The following is an 18584-nucleotide window of genomic DNA, read 5'->3' as shown; positions in this document are numbered from 1 at the left end:
TTCTAAGAACAGGCCTAGATGGTATTTAATGTTGAAAAACTGGTACACTGCAAGAATGACCACTGTGTTAAACCAGACTTTAATGGATGACGAGGAAGTTTTAATTTTCTGTATGTCTCTGGTGGGTGACCACCATGTGTTATCACAGATAAAGAAGCTACAAAACTCAATCTTAAAACTGTGTAGAAAGACAAAGTAAAGTATGATAAATACACATAAATACTCTTCATTTATAACTCACCAGGAAAAACAAAACTCCCATCCAAGTTATCAAAAAGACCTCAGTGTAACAAAATATAACTTAACTGTTTGGCTCAAACTGCCAAATGAAACTACAAAATTGGAAAGCAATAGGCAATTTCATCTCCCAAAGCTGGCAGTGGGCATGGGGGAATAGCTTTATGGTAATACTAACCTATCAATGTATTAACTACAAAATTGGAATTGAGCAGAAAAATCTAACTGTAAACGAGCTGAAGGGGAAAAAAAAAAAAGGCACGATACTTACCTGCGACTAGTTGTCTTCTTTTCTGTCTTAGTTTCTTCCTCCTCAAGTTGCTGTTTAGCATTTTCATTTGTATCAATTTTCAACTTCTTGGCAATGCGTTCTTTTATTTGAAATCTCTCATTGCTAGCAGCTTCATCTTCTACACTGTCAGCATCTTCATCTTGTTCTTCTTCCTCCTTTATTGATTTAAAATGATAAAACTTCTCTGTTAGCTTTTTTTTTTTACCACAGAATGTTGAATATGGAGAGTTTTTCTTACAAAGATAATTCCTTACAAAAAAAAAGAAAAATACTTCATTTCAAAGCAAACTTTTCAAACAAATATTTCCTTATTTGCTTCAGAGGAAACAAAAAGAAAAAAGAAATAGGATAATTAAATGTTTTTTCATACACAAGTTACGTTTTTTTTGTATGGTTTAAAAAACTAAAACAGGCTATTCTAGACTGTAAGCCCTTAGAGTCTGCAGAAGACCTCAGAGCAATATGGTATTAGTCCAGTCACTGTTCATGAATCTAAAATTTGATCAAGGTAATACATTCAACATTTCCTTCATTTTTCACTAGAGGGAAAACAAAACTTATTGAAAACTTCCTGCCACAGGACTACACTACAGTCATGATGAGATGGAAGAGGTTTGCCCACCAGTCTCCATGAGGGAGTTTACAAAAACATTGACCAAAAGAGGCTGTGAAAACCTGTGGAATCAATCATCCCGACTTGCTACTGAGGTACTATGCTTCCAGGTCTAGCAGAGGAAGGCAAAAGGGGATAAACCACCTTGGTTCAAAGACATTTGGAGGGAGAAATAAGTCATTCCTCTCAGTAATTAAGAAGAAGCCTGACTAGACCAAGGGATCTAAGTTTGACTATTTCCTTCCTTGAAGAAGGAAGTCTGCATGAATCTTAATGGAAGAATGCCAGCTCAAAGACTAGAAGGCATATATCTTTGTATTTATTTTGGAGTAATGCTAATTAGCTAAAGAAAAAGCATAAGATGCTATGCAATTGTAGGTTTAACCATGCAGAGAGAAAGGAAAGACTTAGAAATGGTATTCCAGAGGACTACACTCTATCCAGGAAACCGCCAGGATGTCAGCACTTAGAAAGGAACACTCTAAAGACAATGGACATGTCCTGGGTGTGACTGACAGGTAGGAGGAGGAGTAGCATGAAGCCATGTCCATAAACATGAAGCGGCAGAGGGGAGAAAAATAAAAGCAGCAAGAGGCATGATTTTGGAAACAGAAGAGAAAAATCATGAGCTGGATTTCAGATGTATTTGAGTGACTGTTAAGGAATCTTCAGACTACCATGCTTAGATTTTATATTTAGACAAGAGAAGACTGGTCAGGAATAAAACCCAAAATCTGTGAATATTCAGCACAGTAAAACAGCTGAATATTTTGTCAATGAAATAACTGAAAGGTTCTTGTGGGGGTTTTATCTGTTCTTTTTAAATAGGGGAAAGAGAAAAGTGGAACAAGATCAACATTTCTCTTATTTTCCCAGAAAGTTATTGTTTGACAGAGGAGGTAATGAAACTTTCTGAAGGATCTGCTTGCTTGATAAATGATCAGGGAGACGGGATGACAACAGACCTCAATGGCAGGGGCCAGAATCCAGAAAAGGAACGTGACAGGACTGTGTTCAAGGTGTTTTAACAGTTAAGGATAAAGACAGACTCCTGGTGGAGATTTGGCTAGGGCTTAGGTAAAAGTATTTCATGGAAACATGAATAGCTGGATAGGAGAATTTCTAGAATAAAAATGGACAACTCTAGACAAATTGCAATGCCAAGTAGTGAGCTAATTAAAAGTCACAGAAATCTGAGTAACAGGGGGTGCCATGTACGGTATTTTAAAACGGGAAAGAAAAAATGGTTCAACTTGCCCAACTCAACCGAATTCCCAGACCTTCCATTCCCCTCACTCTGCACAGGATTTCACCAGTTTTCTTCTAGAAAAACACTGACAAAATAGGATATAATATTCCTCCCCAACCCTTCCCTTCCTGCAACTCTACTCTTTTCTCCTGCCCAGTCTCTTCCTTCAGTCCCTCTCCTGTCTCATTAACTCCATCTAATCTTGTATCTTTTAGACTCTCATTTTTCTGAAATCTCATTAGCAACTAATACAATTAACACATTTCCACCCAGACTGGGCTACATGACAACTCAGGAGAGAAGCAGCTGTTCAGTTGGACAATGGTGTTCCCCTGGTGACACAGAAATGCAAAACTGCCTGCCTAGAAGCTGTACTAGTTTTTGCTGCTGTTATCAACTAGGTGGAGTTGCCTCACTCTTTTCTTTGCTCTGGAAATAAAAATGTAATGAGATTTTTTTTGTCAGAATGACTAACAGCTACTGTATGTAATATGATTTAGCCATCTGAGAAGATTATTGAATTGGGGGGCAGATATCAAGCTTTATCTATCCATAGTACTACGCAAAACTTACTGTTCAGTAACTAAGAAATAGGGAGAGGAAAAGAAGTGCAGAAAGGTGAAACAGAGGAATGTCACCAGTGGGGGGAAAAAGTTTCAGTCTTGTGAACACATTTCATACAATGTTTTCATTAATGATTTAGGCACAAAAAGAGGTTTAACAAATGACGATGAGGTGCTTTTAATACAAATGATACAATTCTCAAAGCATGAAATGTATGACCTTGAAGACTGCAGTAAGAGAAACAGAATGGTATTTAATAGCACGAACACCAAGCTCAGGTGATTAGGGAATAATAACACGAGTTTCTCTTAAACGCTAGGGAGTTGTTAATTGGGGGAGGCAGGGAGATCTGGAAGAATTATTTGCTCATAGGGTGGCTATAAAACTATCAATGTGTTGCAGCCGTGTAAATGCGAAAGTGATCCTGTGATGTGTTAACTGAAGTAAATCCAAGAGAGATGATAACATACTACTACCCCTTTACAAGGCTCAGGTAATTGCCTGAAATGCTACATTCTAGCTAAGATCTTTCAATGAAATGAAATCTAAGTAGAGCAACTGTGGGGGGGGTGGGGAAAGCCTTCCTATTTCCTACATGGTATTACTATAACAGTGTTCAGATTAATTATGCTGAAAAATAAATATTTAAATAGAAATACCTAACACGTCCCTGTTCCTTATTTCCCAAATCCAGTTCACTTAACAAAGGGCTATTTGAACATCTGAAGAATTATTAACTAAATACCACTGTCAGAATCCTTCTAACACTTAAATGCTCCTGCACAGCAGGGATTACAAAGGAGAAGATCCAAGAACCTGAACTGACACTACACTTTGTGGAAAAAACAATAGGAAACAGGGTGGAAGCACACGGTTTTCTTTACTTTTAAGGTACAAGAATGGGATAAATTTTGCCTTTCCTTCGCTTCCACAGTGTATCAACTAACAGTGCATCACCTGTGCATGGTGGATAGATATGGAAAAGAGTACTTTTCAGGATTCAGTTTGTGGAATGGGGGATTACATTCCCAGTCAAATATTACACCCTTGTCTCAACAGCAATTCAAAGAGGTACCCCCCACAACCTATGGCTGGATGCAAAGACATACTTCAGCTTGCGAGCTTACTCTGCACCATGTATGACAATCTCCTTGTAATTAAAATGGCCTCCATGTTTGGTTGAATGTTACCGCTTGGTTATTCAGATCTGCTGTCTTTCAGAGGTGACAGTCTTCATCAATACAATTTAAGTGATAAATATTCACTGAATTTTGTCTCTGTTACAGAATAAGTTTAATCAACCTAACTTTTTATTTCTACTCTATTCTTTTAAATTTATTCTTTTGTCTGAATAACTTCACTTAGCATTAGCTAGCAGGAGAAGGAATTCCAGGTCACATACCAAAAACTCATCCTGACCTGGTTGCTTGGCTACAGGGGGGTCTGGAAGAAGATAAGGAGGAAACTTTGTCAGCAGAAGCCACAAACTATTGAGATAAGGACAACAAATGGCCCGTCAGAAGTTCGGAGGTGGAGAACCAAAGAGAAACAGTTGAGCCCCCAGACCACGAATTATCATTGGACCAAGGGGTACGTGGACAGTGCATGAAGAGACTGACCACTGGACGAAGAGGCGTGTGAAGGGCGCATGGAGAGGGGGTGCATAGATTGTAAGGGTTTAAAAACCCAGGTTTTCTTTGTTTCGGGGTCCCTCTCCGGAGGCACCCAGCTCAAGCTGTCATTCTGCTGTACCATCCAAAGAAATTAATTATTTTTCTAAGATCGGAAGTCTGAGACTCTGCTGTGGGAGACCTAGGGTACAGAGATTTCTTTAAGAGTCTCCTTGAAAAAATCTTTCTAACACAACTTTCTCATACACAGATTTACCTTCAGACATTGCAGTCATATCATGATTCATGATAAACTCAATTTAAACTTCTTTTTTCAGAAGCAATTTCAGGGCTTTTAATAATGATTCCTCACTCTGTTGTACATAACGTCCCATACACTTAATCTACTGACTGAAATATCTGGTAAGTAGTTTTTACAAAATGCAGTAGGTACTATGCAGCAGTAACTCTGCCCCACTGTGCATGCTCACAACGGCCAAAGCTTAGAGCTCTGAAAGGGCCTCCAGCCTTTTTGCTGGAAATCTGACTTGAACTAGTTTTCAAAAATGTCTAAAGTAGTATTTGTCCCCCCCAAAAAATCTAATTCACACACAGTAAAAAACAAAGACTTATTTGTAAAAACATGTTTCTTACCTCACTCAAATCCTTTTCTTCAGTTGTTGCTTCACTAAAAGAAGAAAAATAATTGTAACTATTTTAAAGTACTAGAGGAGATTTAAAACACTGTTTAAAAATAAAGGTCTTAAATAAAAAATTTGTTTGGTTAGCTACTTGAAATTTTAGTCAACCTAGTCATTTATAACATCCTCACCTTCATCTTAGAAGTATCAACTAACAGTATTTTCTCCCATTTGGCTGTCATAATCCTTTCTAATCAGAAATGTTTAAAAACACAGGATAAAACCACAGACTTTCATACAATGCATAAATTCTAAGCATATCTTGAGGTATCCCGACAAAACACAAATGTATACACTTAAAAGAGAAAAAAAACAACAAAACTCACTTAAAATGGATGTTTCTGATGTCATGTATCAAACAATTTCTAGCATTTCATTGCAAATAGTCAGTATTTTGGAAAGCCTTTTTTATATAGGCATGTTCAACATGCACCACATGGATAATAAAGCTTCACATCAAAATTCTTGTTTGTTATACAGCTACAGTTTAATGTATTAAAAAAAGGAATCTGTTTGAATATACTGAAGCTAACATATCCATTGTTATTGTCACAAACTAATCATAAAGACCCTTGAAGATTTTTCCACCCCACAATTTAAGAAAGAAGTTGTTAGAGAAACAAAGCAAGGAATACTAAAAGCTTTAAGGTGTGCTTTAAGCCATCAATAACCAATCAAGGTCATCAAAGAAATGGTAAATTTATTGGAATTAATGACATTAATTTAATTTAAAAAATTAAGGCAGAAAACTCTTTGTGGAAGTTTTTCTTAACAGGACATAATAATTAAAAACACAAAAACCAAAAAAAAAACCCAACCCAAACGCATTTATAAGTATTAAAATATTTAGAATGCATCCAGGTCTGTAATTCTGAAGTCACTGCTGAACAAGAAGAAGCCACAGTAAAATGTAAAGTGACCTACTTGGGATTTGTGACATGGCTGTAAAGGCAACTGCCTTACCAGTCTCTGGGAGTGTTTTGAAGGAGCTACATATGGTTGTGGATGATCTCTCTGATATATTTGGACTCATACAGAATCTCTAATCAAAGGTTTTTCAGGAAACTAAGTAGTCCTGGGGTGATGGGAAAGTCCATGCATGAATAGAGGGTTAAAAGACAGGAAACAAAAGTTAGAAGCAAACAATCGCTTCTTGCAATGGAGGAAGATCATTAGAATATACCCACAGTAGTCTGTGCTGGGGCTTGAGCTGTTCAGGGAGCCCAGTAACAAAGTAGGCAAACAGCCAGGTCGCTGACTTTTTTGTTAAGTCAGGATAGTAAAGCCAAGAGTACACTGAACAATTGCAGAAGGACCTGAATGATGAGACAATAAAATGATACATGAAATCTGAAGCAGAGAAAAGTAAAGCTAAGCACATGAGGAAAGGGAGTCCCACATCCAGAAAAGGAGCTCTCAGCAGACCATCGCTGATCAAGATGTGTTCCTCTGGGATCTGTACTGGGACCAGTACTGTTTAATACCTTCATCAGTAACACAAACAGTGGGATCAAGTGCACCCTCACCAAGTTTGCAGATGACACCAAGCTGAGTGATGCAGTTGACACACCTGAGATATGGGACGCCATCCAGAGAGACCTGAACAACCTTGAGAAGTGGACCTATGTGAACCTCAGGAGGTTCAACAAGGCCAAGTCCAAGGTCCTGCACATGGGTCAGGGCAATCCCAGGTATCAATACAGGCTGGTGGATGAAGGAATTGAGAGTAGCCCTGCCGAGAAGGACTTGGGAGTACTGGTGGATGAAAAACTGGACATGAGCTGGTAATGTGTGCTCAAAGCCCAGAAAGCCCACCATACTCTGGGCTGCATCAAAAGAAGCGTGGCTAGCAGGTCAAGGGAGGGGATTCTGTCCCTCTGCTCTGCTCTGGCAAGACCCACCCCTGCAGTACTGCCTTCAGCTCTGGGGTCCTCAGCACAGGAAAGACATGGACCTCTTGGAGTAGGTGCAGAGGAGGGCCACAAAAATGATCAGAGCCCTGGAGCGCCTCTCCTGTGAGGACAGGCTGAGGGAGTTGCGGTTGTTCAGCCTGGACAAGGCTCTGAGGAGACCTTACTGTGGCCCTTCAGTAAAGGGGGCTTACAAGAAAGATGGGGACAGACTTCTTAGTAGGGCCTGTTGCAACAGGACAAGGGGTAATGGTTTTAAACTAAAAGAGGGAAGATTCAGAGTAGATACAAGGAAGAAATTTTTTTACAATGAAGGTGCTGAAATACCGGCATAGGCTGCCCAGAGAGGTGGTAGATGACTATCCCTGGAAACATTCAAGGTCAGGTTGGACGGGGCTCTGAGCAACCTGATATAGTTGAATATGTCCCTGCTCATTGCAGAGGGGTTGGATCAGATGACCTTTAAAGATCCCTTTCAACCCAAACTATTCTATGATAAGCATATTCTTGCAGTTGATATATTTTCATGGAATTGCCTCAGCTCAATACTCAACAAAGTGGTTAAAAAGTGTTAAAAAGTGGTTAAAAAAGCAAATCAAAAGTTAAGAATTATTAAAAAGAAACTGAGGAGAAAACAGAGACCATCTTTATGCAAGCATACAGATTTATGATTCACTTCATTTTTAATACGTTGTTTAGATTTGAAGAAAAAAAAAGATATTTTACAAGAGAATCAGGATTGGGAAGAGCAACAGAAATAAGCCCAGGTACAGAACAACTTCTGCATGAAGAACAGTTGAGTACGCTTTAAAAATTTAGGCTAGAAAAGAGATGGCCTAAGAAGGGACTGTGGTAAAGAGAGGTATAAAGCGACTTACTGCTTACTGTCTCTTCCAGTTTTTAAGAGTTATCAAATGATGCTGCTGCCAGCCAGGTTCAGAATAAAAAGGGGAGGTACTTCTTCATGTAGCAGACAGGAGGGTGTGAATGTAAACAATATTACAAGAGACTTAGTAAGTACTTTGACGACAGCTGTATTAAGGATTACTAAATAGATGAATCATCTCAAACTTTGACAGTCCCTTCAGACGAAAGTAGATGGAGGCTGGGAGACTACTCAGGTAAATATTATGCTTGCCCTGCTTCTATTCTTTGTTGGGCATCCACTGATGGCCAATGTTGGTGACAGCATAGTGGGTTAAAGGAACATTTGGTCTGATCCAGCATTGCCATTCTTAATTTTTTAAAGAGTAACAGATAAATAATGAGTATACATGATGCTAAGCAGGTGTAACATCCTGCAAGTAAATCTGTTCTGGAAATTGGAAATCACATATTAACCTTTTGACAGCAGGAACTGAGCTTAGATGTGGATCATCCTTCAGTAGATCATGACTACTTTTACTTTTTCCCTTCATGCTCTGTTAAAATAAAAAAGAAAAAAGGTATTATAAATTTCAGTGTTTGAGAGAATAGATTGTGAAAAAGGATAATGGTAACAAAAGGATAACTTGTTTCTTGTTAGCTTTAGCCTAACCAGTAAGCATAAACACTTTTAATAGTAGAAGAACACAGAAGGCATTCCAGACAGAGCAACAAACTGACCTCATGGATTCAAAAAGTACTTTTGTAATAGCAATGCACTTCATTTTAAAGGAAAGAGGAAAAAAAAAAAGATAAAAAAAAGATTGTTTAATCATCACAACCATTACACATCATAAAAATACAAGGTCTAGCACATATATATCTGAGTGAATGAAGAACCTGACTTTCCAATAATGGCATATGACAACTCAAAGAACCACCACGTACAAAGCAGTACTTATCAACTGGTAGAACACTAATTAGACCCCTAACAAAAAACCCCAGACATTAACAGTCTGCAATACAGCATGCAGGAATCATCTACCCAAGCGAGCAGTCAAATAAATCTAACAACGGAATGACTGCAGTAAGAAAGCATTGCCCATGCTAATCCAAGAAGTACACTGAAATTTCAGACTGAAATAAGACTGAAAATCTCTGTTACAGAAACAGTCTGTATTGTGATCTGAATGTCTCCATGTCAGTCGCATTTTGTGATTCTTTCAGGAAGACAGTAGTTGTATGGACAATAAATCTTATTCATTTAAATACAACTTCAATGTTTTATTATGTAGAAAAAAGACTAACACATTCAGCAATGTGAAAAATTACTTCTTTCAATAAGTAATTTGTGTGTGTGTGTTCTGGAGCTAGATAAAACACAAGTGCTTACCACCTTTGTAAACTGCTCCAAACAAGTACAGACAACTAAATGAGCAGTTTGGACCTGGAAAGCTTCGGTTTAAACACTAACCAACAACTAGTGGGGGACCCACTGTCAGGTCCCTGAGTGCACTAATAGTCTTAGAGGCCTTGAAGAGTTTCACCTGGAGCTCCTCTGCCCATGAACATATTTCAACTCAGCTCTGAGAATCCACTTGCTGCCTGAGCTATGTCAGAGGTGTACCTGTGTCTAACCCCATCTTCTGGATGGGCCTGTTGGACCCACATTGTAGACTTGTTTCTAGCCCTGTCTGCTGTCCCATCTCTTGCTGCTCCTGACTGGACTCTCTGGATGGGGACTTTGGTCTTGGTTACTGCTTGACATGTTCAGGAATGCTGATGGACTCTGTTACCAGCAACCAACTTTGCCTGCTGCATCCAAACCCTGTGGCATTGTGCCCCTGTTAGTGAGTGCACTGACTGTGCTGGAATCACTCTTGCCTCTTCCCTCATGCAGCCATTCCGCTCTTGCCACTCCTTGACATAAACTTCCCTAATGCTGTGATCTCTGCCTTCTATGATCTCTGCCTTCTATAACCTCCTGGTGTATACAAATTTTCTAAGATTCATATTCTCTAAAATATCACCATTTAGAGACTCTGGTGACATAGAGGACACCATTTGACATATAACATTTAAGACATCAATGGCCCTAATCCCTCGCCTAATCTTTTTTTGAAAGTATTTATATTTCTCACTTCAATCATCTTATGCAGCATAAATGCTCACAACACAAATTCCAAGATGGATAAATACTTCTTTGCATATTTATTTGCTCATTTATCTTTGTGTCTCAACTTTCTTACTGTAAGAAATGGGGAATAATTATTCCCGTCTTTCCCTCACTCTCCCTTTTTTCTTTATTTTAAAGTTACCATGATCTGTATTCCCAGTTATCCTTCTTGCTTTTCTTTGTACAGTCTCAGGAATCATAGTCTGGTGATGCATTGCAGTAAAGGCAAAATATATTCCCACACTTAGACAAAGTGTAGTGCAGGCTGAACAAGTCCAGAGTAGAAAATTGTTCATAATGGGGAAGATGAAGAAAATACTCGGGGAGGTATTCTTAAATTCCGTACTTACTTGGTTAATATGATGTGACTAAGACAAGAATTCATATTTTTCACATGTAAACATGAAACCATTAAATACTGTAAAAAATTTCATCCTGATACATTGTGTTCTCACTTACTTTTTAGATAATTTTAGCCTCAGCTTCACTGCACTAAAAACTAATAGAAAATGTTCCCTTTTCCCAAATCTGTTAGAGGATTCCTCAGTTACTTGCAGACTTTCCTCTCAACCTCAGTCCTTAAAAGTATACCCTTCTTACATTGAAACAAGCAAGACTTACTGCATCTAGCAATCACAAAAAGTTCATAGAGGGATTCTGAATTTGTAGACATCAAAGAATCCCATTATTAACTTTGACCTTCAATTTTTCTCATCCAAAACACAGAATGAAAGTTGGTGCTGAAGTTCACATACTTCAACTTACTCAAGATTATGATAATGTCCAGAACTATAAAGATACTGATCTAGACCTATCAGAAATAAGCAATGAGGTTGGGAAAAAAAGGTTTCATTCTGTTGTAAAGAATGAATAGAAATTCTTCAGAAACAGTTGATTTGGTTATTTGCCCAGCTACAGCTAATGCAGAATTTAGTCAGGAGAAACAGAGGATGAGGTTGAGTTGAAGACAGCATGACAACACTGAAACTGGGCTTGTCATGAAAAAAGCGTTCTCTTTAGATCATCTTAAACTGAAAAGCAAGTATTTGGCATGAAAGGGAAGAGCATAAAAGCAACTGAGTTAAATGCAATACTAAACCCCAGACATATACCAAGAGTAGAACTGCAGATGATCATTTTAAGGTAAACAAGTAAGTTAGCCTGACTGATAAGTTGAAACAAAAAGGAAAATAGTTAAAACTACTGCTGTGATAAACCTCTACTATCACCCTGATTAATACTATCTCATTGTAATATTGTTCATCATTATTCACTGCTGTCTCTTGTATTTTAACTAAATCCTCAGGACTGAGGACCTTTTTTTCTCTTATGTGGTACAGGGCTAGGCACCTTGTAGTCTGATCACTAACTGAAGCAGGTAGGTACCTGAACCGTACAAAGAAGTACGAAAGCCTAGGGACTAGAGAAATAATTTGGTCAGAAGTAGGAATGAGAATAATAACTTGTTAAAGAAATTTTTAAACTAACCTTATTTAAGTGGCACAGTCAGGTAAGGAAATGTTAGATCAAACACTACCTGTGCAACCATACTTCTGTGAATGTTGGTAATTCACAATAATGCAATATTTAATTATGATAATGTATTATTTTCTCCACAATAACCCCACTTCACTTTGCACACAAAATGCATATATACAAGAAAATGGAGCTAAGAATGCACTGGCAATGAACAAGTTGTCTATTTCAAACCTCAAGTATTTTACCATGAAATCACACTCTTATAATTAAGCAGGTGAAGCAGAATAAAGTACCTACCACCTCCATGAATTTTAAAGGGCAGGCATACATCTACACTATGAAGTATGAAACTTTGTTTATGGAAATGAAGAAATATCATGCAGTAACTGAAGGCACCTTCAAAGTTAGAAAAGTTAAAAACCTCTGTGTTTTTCAACATGTTAAAATAGAAGAATCATAAAACTGAAGTTATTTCTAGTATTATTGTTCAAAACTCACACATAATAACAACATTAAGAACTTCAAGGCTTTTCACAAACATGCAAAAAAGGTAATTTTAAGTTGAAAAGAAAAATGGAAATTATTTGGTACCTGACTAACTCTACTGACTTCCTCCTCTTCTTCTTCAGCTTCTTCCCCAAAGGAAAGCAGGTTAAAATTTCTTAAAGAGAGAAAACACATTTTCTGGTAAAACTTCAAATACTGTTTTATTAACATTCCATAAACTTTAAACATACTACTTTCATATTGTATGTGATTTAAAAAAAAAACTTTTTGTCCTGCTAAATGTACCGATTTCAAACAACTACAACATGTTGTTTTACAATAAACCATGAATATCTAGAGAAGTATGTTCTATTCTGTTCCTCAGACAGAACAATCAGGATGGTTAAGCATCACTTAGAAAATGGTAAGATGGAATTTAAGAAATTCTGCCTTGACTAACTTTCACAGACTTTTAAATGCCAATAACTCTGAAAACAGAGTAGTTGCATTTGTTTCAATTTTTTTTTCCCCAAGAGAGCAACATACAAGTACCAAACAGAAAATTTTCAAGGTATGACAGCTCGGAAAGGAACCAAATCCACACACATTTACAGAATGTAAGTAGAAGAAATAATGAACTTTAATTTTTTTTTTTTCCTAAAATTAATTGTTTACACTGTGTTCGAACCAGTCAGTCACAACATGTTGCACCTCTGTCCAACAGAACTGACAGCATACATACTTTAGAATTCCTATTACTTTTCACTGCATGTTTATGACTAAAATTATGACCAAATTTCCTTCACAGAAGCTGAAATCTCCCATGTCAAAATGCCTGCCTTTTGCTTAGTATTTTACTGGGAGAGAAGTGGTAGCTGATAAGTTCAAAAACCTCAAACAACTGAGCTACGACCAAGTTACTAGTACGTAGTAACTTCAGTGTCATCTCAGCCGCAAAAGAATGACCACAGGTTCTTATCCATGGAAAAGGCTTAAGGTAACTTTTTTACTGCTTTTTTGCAATAATCAGCATGCATGAAAGAGCTGCAGCTCCACTAATGCACTGTAACCACACTTCATCAGAGCAACTAGGTCTGTGTGTTCTCCTCAGAAAGAGGGAACTAGATTTTGCTAAGGTCAGAGAACATTCCTCTGTGCATTTTGGTAAAGTTTCGTGTTTCAAAAGCAGAAACAGAAAAACAACAAGCTGCAAATTAAAGGTGAAAGAAAATTAACCACCACTTATGTTGCATGTATTTACTTTGTGCCTTTTACTTTGGACTTTTTAGTGTCTTCTTCTGGTTTGTCCTTCTTCAGCTTTCTATTCGGTCTTGGAACAATGTCATCAAAAGGATTAAACAAAACCTATTAAAAAAAGTAGTATTTTAGACACATCTTTAATAAGTATTGTGTTATAATTAAATGATTCAGTATTTTAAAACAATATATAAAAAGACATGCCAAGTTTTCATACTAGAACACAGTTTTCTGAACACTATGAACAAAAGAATTTTAAGACTTCAAATTTCAAAACAGAACATACGCACCTCACTACTTCTTATTTTGTGTGGACTGAGAGGTCTCTCTTCCTTGTCAACTTCTACTTCAGCCAGGCGTAACATGTTATATATTGTATCCCCTGTAACCTGTCAAATTTATGAAAAAAGATTGAAAGTCCTTGCCTATAATTTTTGTTAATTATTCTGCAAAATTCAAGGTAATTATTATGTAAAGAATTTTGAAAATACAAATGATATAGGGAATACTGTAAGCACGTAAGACTTCTAAAAGACAGCAAGTACAATGTACAAAGGTTTGGTTTTTTTAAATTTAACAGCAAAAGTTGAAGGAATACAGGTAGCTAAACCTGCATTTTTGAGAAAGTATCGGGGAAGATGTCAACGTCTTACTGTGAGCTGTGAAACAGGAAAATAAAAGGCACTGTGGAAAAAAAAAAAAGTTCATTTATTTTCTTCCAAGTAAATCATGAGAGTGGTAAATTCACCTTATGTTTTTCCTTTTCCTGAATCTTCTTGGGTAATTAGAATTTATAAGCAGAATTTTCTAAAATGTCACTAGTATTAGATGAACTGACTGATAAGACAGAGCCATAATAATATTAGTCAGATTATTCAGCACAAAAGAAAAATATAATTTAGAACAGTAACAACAGCAAAGTAGGTAATTACAGGAACAAAAGATCAAAACATTTCTACCAGACACGGCAGAAACAAAGAGAATGGAGACAGCTTAGAAAGCAGTCAAATAAATTTCAAATGGACATAGCAGCAAACAATACTAAAATAGCCTTTGAATACAGAGAAACTTAAGAGTAGCTTCTGTCAAACTCAAACTGGGACCTTAGTCCATGTAGCAGACCTTTCCAAAGATTGTGTGCTTGTTATTAAGTTCATCTGCACGACCCAGCGTAAAGAAAAATTGACTCCCGTTATCATGGGGTCCAGCATTTGCCATAGCAACAAGTCCTCTTCGATTAAATCGCAATCGTGAGTGGAACTCGTCCTGGCAAAGACAGAAAAGAACATGATTTACATATGTAACTATTTTTTCTACTTCTTTACCTACGGCTTTTTTACATCAATATGCACGTATAGAAAATATGCTGTTAATTTTCTTTTAAATTCAGACAGTAATAAAACCAAAGTCTTTTGAATCTTAATGCCATAATTGTATTTAAAAATTTGTTTTCAGCAGAAAAGATTACTTTTAGTCAATGTTTTTTCTTCTCAGTGTCTATAATACCGCAAACATGTGAATGACATTCTTTCAAAAATAAACACACAATCAACAAACACTGAAAGAAAAGAATTAGAAACTAGCATATCAACAACAGAAAGACACATGATTTAATAAAAACTCTAAGTTCTGTCTCGTTAACATTTTCTTTATCCGATCATTGCCTAATAATAATTATTCATTATTTTTGTTGGAATTTATTATCCCCTCATACTAAGAAAATCCAAAGTTTTTCTAAAAGTAATCGCATTTCATACATTTCTTGTAAAACTATCATTCTTGTTAACCACTGTATTTAGATGAAAAATCCTAATTAAGGTAAAATAACTGGAAGCTCAATAAGAGGTTGTAATAGTACAGTATTGTAAAAATCCATAGGAAGAACATTTTCTGGACCATAAGAAGACAGAGTAGGACTACTTTCAAAGCAAGGTGAAAGCGATGAGTAATACATTAATACCATGGTAGTATAACAATTCTAAACACTGCAACATTGAGATACCACTAATTCTAAGCAGTGATGCTACCACAATATTGGTAATATCTGTTTTGTTCTCTGCTCAGGTACCAGTCCCTACCACAAATTTCACATTTCTGTTATATGTACGAGTCTACTCCAGCAGCAGCATCGTGGAAGGCCCAGAGACAGGCTATGCAGCTTCAGCCATGAGGTAAAGGTGCCTGCCCCATCTGAAATAAAATAACCAGGCAGAACAGAACACAGCAGCTGTGCACGCGTAGCTTCACTCAAGATCTGAGCCTCCTGGTTAAGTGACGTGCCATGCTGGTATCAATAATACCAATGAACACATATACAACATTCAGAGACCTTTGCTAAATGAGATACAATGTGTGTAAACAATGTATATTGCTGCATCTGACTTTGCCACATATCAACACCTACTATTCTCTCTTCCCCTCCCCTATTTTTCCTTGTGAAGTTCATGTTAGTGAGGTTTATCATGTATCATAATATCAGAACACCTAGATTTAAGGATCTTAATTCAAAAAGGCATATTCAAAAATACTGAAGCAACAGGTGAAAGCAATTACTGTACATGTACAATGTTGCTTTCTAATACAAGCTTGTTTTCTCACAACCTAACACATTAGGAAGAACAACTGATAGAGAATAACCAAAAATTAATATGTAAGATACACAGATACGTACCTTGAAGGGAGCTCCATAGATTGAATCTCCACCTGACCCAGTACCAGTCGGATCACCCCCCTGTACTATAAAGCCAGGCACTACTCTATGAAATATTGTGTTATTGTAATACTCTGAAAAAAAAAAAAGAAAAAGAAGCAGATAATAAATACATGTAAGTAGTCTCAAAATCAAACTTTCATCTAGAATATGCAGAGATGTCCAGATACTGAAGTTCCAGAAAGCAAGTACTACAACTGCATTCTGGTATTTCCACTGGGTTACCTCCTCTTCCACTGTCTTGCTCAGTGTAACTGTGTCTCAGCTACAAAGTATTGCTGACGACATTCATGAAAAAAATATGGTGTCATATGTTTATGTGGCAAAAGACACTGCATATCACCAACAAGATTATATTGATGAATTATTTTCTTTTCAGCTTTTAAGTTTTATCACTGGAACGATACTACCGACACACATCAATTTAAAAGGAGAGCTAGAACTACTATGCTCTGTCCCAGGCAGCATCTCATACACATTGTTAGCCCTAACCATACACCAAATGATTAGCATTGTCACTCACCAGCACGGAACACAGGCATCACCCCCTTCACCACCTACACAGTACCCAAACCGATCATTTTCACAGAAAGAAATATGTGGTACATTTTGTTCCCTAAGTTACCTGCTTTTATCTATCTATCAGATAAGGGTTATGAAATCATAAGAAAACAAAAGGAATGAAAACTTAACTTCACTTGACATATATTTCCGGTTGATTTTTTTTTTTTTAAATAAATAAAAATAAATCTGCAGTATGCTGCAAGACAAGCAGGCTCTGCAAATGTTTCAGCATAGCTAGATATATTCATAGATGGTTGTATGCTAGGATACTCACAAGAGAAATACTTAAATTTATTATACAAATCATAAGATCCTACACAGCAGTCACACAAATTCAGAAAGGAAATAAAGCCCAGTTTCTTAACACTGAGGATAACCGAAGTCAGAGGATTTATCAAGGGCTAAGAAATTGATTTACCATGGTAAAAAAATCTCCACATCAGGTGTAAAAACATGCAACAGGCTGGATCTGTGCTGGAGGCACAAATCCTAGACTGTTATTTTTTTCTTAATAGAGGAAGGCTAAAAGAACTCTCAACCACTCTATAAATGCATAAATGGGATAATAGCAGCAGCTAGAAAACACATAAATGCACCCCGTTCTTCACAAATTCTTGTTACAGTTTTCCCAATAGGGAGCTTCTCATTCTGGAACCCACTAAGTCAGTGAAGAGCATTACAGAGCTTCATCAATAAAAAAACTATAGCAAATGAAACATTAGAAGCATTTATGAAAAAAATGAAAAGGTAGTAAAGATGGTGATACAGAAATCAGAATTTTGGAGGATGTCTAATACTGCATCACTCCTATTTCATACATACATTAAAGATGTAGTTATACTTTGTAGAGACTTGCTGATAATAAGCCTTCCCAAGCCTCTGACACACAACTTCTCAGTAATACTCATCACCTGCTACGTTTGAGAAAACCATCTAAAATGTTTATTTTTTTTCCACTGGTTGCTTAATAGCCCTGAAAAACATTGTCTGAGTGACAGGTAATATTTTCTAAATACAAAGAAATTCATTAACATATTAAAAGTTAAAACACAGTTATGACCTCTATTCTGCAAAATAGGCAAAAAGATTGCATGTGAAATAATTTCAACAGCTCCTATCCAATTCAGTCATTACCTTCCATACAAAGCTGGATGAAATTTCGACATGCTTTTGGTGCTTCTTTTGACCATAATTCTATATCTATATCTCCTGCTGTTGTTCTCAGCAAAACCTACAAAAACATGGATAAACACACCATTAGTTTTATTGTAACTTAGTCACTGATCAAAGAATACCACTGCTAGGTTAAAAAAATACTTCTGAATTCATTATATTTGTAACAGTAGCAGACATTCAAATGTGCCAGGTAGCTACCATTAGTTCTAGATAGTATTGCCAGAACTTAAGATACAGTTCTGAACCGATATGTATAATAAGGCTTCAAGGCCAACGACACATCATAGAAACTCAGACACCCTTTATCACTTCCATAATGAAACAACATGGAAAAAAATATAATTATGCCATAAATCTCCAAAGGCATATACCTCTCTTACAAGTAACATCATTAAATTCAGTGAGACATCATAACAAAGCTAAGGACCGAAGATATAGTCAAGATTAGAAAACATTAAATTAAATGCTTCAGGACTCCTGTGTTACGCATCCATACAGCACACGTCGTACTTTGACTCAGGTAACGTCTTTAAGGGCTGTATCACCTCAAACTAACTTAATCAAACCAGCACCACAACACGAAAACCACCACCACACACATACCGCGCACACCCTCTTCACCTGACCCCATCCCCTGCAACATACAATTTCTTCACACCCCCTCATTCAAAAGCAACCGCAGTGCGCGCACGCACC

At 36.9% G+C, this 18584-nt stretch overlaps 1 protein-coding gene across 1 annotated transcript in view; it reads right to left on the bottom strand.

The window, feature by feature from the left end:
* Positions 1-508: 508 nt before the first annotated feature.
* CWC27 (CWC27 spliceosome-associated protein homolog (S. cerevisiae)) overlaps positions 509-18584 on the bottom strand; it is a gene marked incomplete at its 3' end in the record, with an annotated part of 18452 nt that continues 376 nt past the window's right edge. Inside the window, exons 2-10 of the mRNA XM_009698942.1 lie at positions 17847-17943; positions 16110-16222; positions 14561-14704; positions 13729-13827; positions 13443-13546; positions 12287-12356; positions 8518-8597; positions 5220-5253; positions 509-684 (exon numbers count right to left, since the gene is read on the bottom strand). Coding sequence (XP_009697244.1) covers positions 509-684; positions 5220-5253; positions 8518-8597; positions 12287-12356; positions 13443-13546; positions 13729-13827; positions 14561-14704; positions 16110-16222; positions 17847-17943 — 917 coding nt within the window. The remainder of the gene's footprint in view (positions 685-5219; positions 5254-8517; positions 8598-12286; positions 12357-13442; positions 13547-13728; positions 13828-14560; positions 14705-16109; positions 16223-17846; positions 17944-18584) is intronic.

The sequence above is a fragment of the Cariama cristata genome, unplaced genomic scaffold (assembly GCF_000690535.1).
Source record: "Cariama cristata isolate BGI_N322 unplaced genomic scaffold, ASM69053v1 scaffold2004, whole genome shotgun sequence".
NCBI lineage: Eukaryota > Metazoa > Chordata > Aves > Cariamiformes > Cariamidae > Cariama > Cariama cristata.
Note: the sequence above shows the minus strand (reverse complement) of the source record. Positions and strands in the feature narration are given on the sequence as shown.